The following is a 4,006-nucleotide window of genomic DNA, read 5'->3' as shown; positions in this document are numbered from 1 at the left end:
CGACCCCTTTATGATTTTATTCGCGTTCCCAGCTAAATTTTAAACCGTTCCCGCCGCGGCCGAGATAACGTGCATAACGTCTTATTATATTTATTATAATATAGGTACTGTAGGTACTGCGTTATGACTCATGTGTTATGTGCACTCATTTTATTATATTGTTGTTAGTAGTGTATTTTTTTTTCGCGTTTTTTTCGTATTAAGTTTTTCACATACTCAGAGTTTTACCGCCTTTAATAAGTCTGATTATAAATTTGCCCGTTATTCCCGTTAGCATATAAGCATACCATACATTGCTAGAGACCCACAAGAAATCGAGCGCTCTCATTGGCCGTATTACATTGTGATAACATTATACAATTATCAATATTCAATGTTTTGAAATTATATGTTTTTTTTTGAAACTATATTATTTACGGTATTATTTACAAAAAAATAAAAATATGATTTATCCAGCATCATTTAAACATGAAATTGTCAAAGAAGACGATGTTAATATTATTTTAAGGTGTGACGCAAAATCTATTCAGGATATTAATGTATGGGTTGCTGAGTTAGGTAGACTTAATTATATACATTGGAACGTTCGTTCGACTATTCCAAATGGGCAGCGAATTAAGTGTTCGTAAGTATTTTATATTGTATTCACTGAATAATAAACTATGTATGTCATAGGAATCCCAACTAAAATAATTTGAACATTTTTCAGCAAAAAGTTTGTTTGTCAACACAGTGCTTTTCAGAAGCCTAGTGCATTAGCAAACCAAAAAGGCTTGTCCAAAAATGCAGAGTGTCCAGCAAGCTTAAAAGCTGTTATTAAACTGGACACAGTATCTACGAGGAAGAAAGATCCATTTATTAAGGTATTCACATTATACAATTAAGCTTATAATTAATGTTTTTGTTTTTTTTGTTTAGCTTGTGAATTAGTGAATTCTTCCAGATCATCTCTGGTGATATATTATCCTATTATTATTTAAAATTTATTGTGAGTATATCTTGTAAATTCATTTTTGTAATGAGTTCTTTTTACAGGTTCCTAATACCTAATTGTTATATTTGTAAAAAAAAATTAATTCTACATTTTTACAGATTTGTCAATGGGTAATAATACAAAAAGTTAAGTCGTTGTAAAGTTAAGCCATAACACTTGCAAGCTCTTAAAACATAAACAATTTAAATTATGTCTGACTAATAAAAATAAATAGTTTTTTTTCACAGGTTCCTAATAAGTGTTATATTTGTAAAATAAAAATTAATTCTACATTTTTACAGATTGGTCAATGGGTAATAATACAAAAGTTAAGTCGTTGTAAAATTAATCCATAACACTTGTATGATTTTAAAGTATAAACAATTTATAAAATAAATGTATTAAATAATTACTTTTAATGTGTGTTCATTATTTATTAACAAACTATACATTCTCTATGGTATTAACGTTACATTTATCAATCAATGATGTGATTTAATAATTAACAACACTTAATACAAATATCAAATTCATTGTATTATTCAATTACATGTAACATAATATTTGAAAATAAAAATATAAGTTTAAAAATAGTAATAATAATACAATAATTCATACATTAGTTAACAATAAATATTTAATATTTATATTACAGAAATTTGGTTTTATGGAAACAAATGTGAATTACATGTTTGGATTGTGATTATTTTAATGTACTTAGTTTAATTTGTGAAATAAAAATGAATTCTACATTTTTACAGATTGATTGACAAGTCATAGTAAAATAAGACCATAACATTTCTAAGATTTTAAAATGTAAACAATTTATGTTATGTCTGTCTGATAAAAATAAATTGGTACTTTAAATTTGTGTTCATTATTTACTAACAAATAATACAGACTATATTGTATTACACTGTTTCTGGTATTGTATTACACTGTTTCTGGTATAGTATTGTAAACAATACATCCACAATATTTTCCACTGTATATTATACTTTAATGATGTGATTTAAAAAATTAAAATTAACAACACTTAATATGTACTTAACAATTGGTAATAAGCAATAATAATACAAGCTTTACAATAAATAGATATTTAATATTTATATTACAGAAAGGTTTAGTATGTTGTATAGAAATATATAATCATCATACCCATACTATAAAATCTGCTGAAAGTCTCAGATTTATTCCGGCTGGTGATGATTTAAAAAATATGTTTTATGAGTATTTTGATTCTGGAATGGGTATAACTGAATCACAAAAATATCATGAACAATTATTGGAGTTAAAAGAGGATTTCACGTTGGAACATTTTGCTAATGGAGGCATTAATCCATGTTATCGTACGGTTCGTTTTTGGTATGATGGTTGGAGAAGTTTGAATTTAGGTCCACGTAGTGGTGTTGGATTAATTGAGGTAAATATCCAATTATAGCAATAAAGAATAGTATACTTACATAATATTAGATACAGATAATACAAATAAGTAAGGTTAGCATACATATTAATGTAGCTTTATTATTTTAATTTTAATATAGAAACTAAAAGAAAAACAAGAAATATACAGTAAAAATGGCATTACTGTTTTATTCAAAGAAAATCCATTTGCTGTAATTGTATGATTGTACAAGAAAATGACTATGAATTTTTAGTGCCAAGTGAACAAGAACAAACATTATTATATTATGTTAATATTAAATGTGGTCTTTGTTCATGTTCTAGTGCCTTGGCTGGAAAGTTTTGTAAACATCAGTATGCTATTTTTCAATTTTTTAATATTAAATCTGATAATTTTCCTTCTATAACTGCTACAGACCGTTTTAATATAGCTAAAGTTGCCTTTGGAGAACAAGTCTTGGATAAGTCATTTTATGATCCATTTTTAAAAGTAGAAGCTGTAATAGAACAAAGAAATGAGACAGAAATTAATAATACAAATATTAATAACGATAAAAATGTACAAAAATTAAATTTAATAGAACCCATACCAAGTTCCAGCTCAGAATCAAATGATAGCAGCAAATTTGAAAATGTATTAAGCTTATTAAACCTGTGTAATACTTCATATGGGTCATCGTCTACGGGAATAAAAAAATTAGAACAAAGGCTTAAAAAAATTAAAAGCAAAGGGCAATGGGAAAATTTTTTACATACAGCAGGGAATTGTGTACCATTGAGAAATAGAGATGGTGCAACTATTAAGGTTCAACCTACCACAATAGCTCGACGAAGTGCAGGTATAACAAAAGGTAGCAAACGGTTATTAGCTGGTAGACCTCCATTAGGAGAAAATGTTGCTAAAAAAAGGAAAAGAAATTTGAACCAAAATATTAATTGTAATCAACCTAATGCTAAAAGTCACGGTTCACTTTAAATACCTATTTGTAATTTTAAAATTTTTTTTTTAATTTTTAGTATTTTAAAACTGACTATAATATGTATCTATACACTTAATTCGAATTTGAATTTTAACTAGAAAACTTATACTATTATTATTATGAACTGTAGAAATTGATTAGATGTACATACCTATACATGTAATTTGAATTTTAACTTGAGAACTTATATTTTATTATTATTATGAATTGTAGAAATTGATTAGATGTACATACCTATACATGTAATTTGAATTTTAACTTGAGAACTTATATTTTATTATTATTATGAATTGTAGAAATTGACTTGATGTACATACCTATACACGTGATTTGAATTTTAACTTTAACTTGAGAACTTATATTTTATTATTATTATGAATTGTAGAAATTGACTTGATGTACATACCTATACACGTGATTTGAATTTTAACTTGAGAACTTATATCATGTATTCATGTATGAACTAGAAAAAGCATTTTTCATTAGTGTTAGTTTGTTATTTGTTAGTTTTCATTTGAAAATATTGATAATCATGTTGTCATATTGATAAGATTATCATGTTATCACAAATGTAATAGGACCAATGAGAGCTCTCAATTTCCTATGGGTCTCTAGCAATGTATGGTTTGCTTATATGCCACCGGGGGGT

The 4,006-nt window shown here is 26.3% G+C and overlaps 1 protein-coding gene and 1 long non-coding RNA gene across 5 annotated transcripts; one reads left to right on the top strand and one right to left on the bottom strand.

Annotated features, from left to right (window-relative positions):
- Positions 1 to 271: 271 nt before the first annotated feature.
- Positions 272 to 1,385, top strand: LOC100575809. 2 transcript variants are annotated; one of them, XR_003839005.1, is made up of 3 exons: positions 272 to 625; positions 710 to 988; positions 1,093 to 1,385. XR_003839005.1 is itself a non-coding variant. In XM_016801111.2 (2 exons), the coding sequence occupies exons 1-2, from the start codon at positions 444 to 446 to the stop codon at positions 882 to 884; spliced, it is 357 nt and encodes a 118-aa protein (XP_016656600.1). In that variant the 5' UTR covers positions 272 to 443; the 3' UTR covers positions 885 to 1,385. The 2 variants fall into 2 exon arrangements, 1 of the variants encoding a protein (XP_016656600.1); XM_016801111.2 differs by having other exon boundaries at positions 710 to 1,385.
- On the bottom strand, positions 981 to 4,006 carry LOC107882566. 3 transcript variants are annotated; one of them, XR_001678800.2, is made up of 4 exons: positions 3,764 to 4,006; positions 3,134 to 3,276; positions 2,968 to 3,057; positions 981 to 2,874 (listed from the first exon to the last, which is right to left on the bottom strand). It is a non-coding gene; the product is annotated as an uncharacterized LOC107882566 (long non-coding RNA). The 3 variants fall into 3 exon arrangements; XR_001678801.2 differs by having other exon boundaries at positions 3,194 to 3,276; positions 3,764 to 4,003; XR_003839006.1 differs by having other exon boundaries at positions 2,968 to 3,276.

The sequence above is a fragment of the Acyrthosiphon pisum genome, chromosome A1 (assembly GCF_005508785.2).
Source record: "Acyrthosiphon pisum isolate AL4f chromosome A1, pea_aphid_22Mar2018_4r6ur, whole genome shotgun sequence".
NCBI classification, from domain to species: Eukaryota; Metazoa; Arthropoda; class Insecta; order Hemiptera; family Aphididae; genus Acyrthosiphon; species Acyrthosiphon pisum.
Note: the sequence above shows the minus strand (reverse complement) of the source record. Positions and strands in the feature narration are given on the sequence as shown.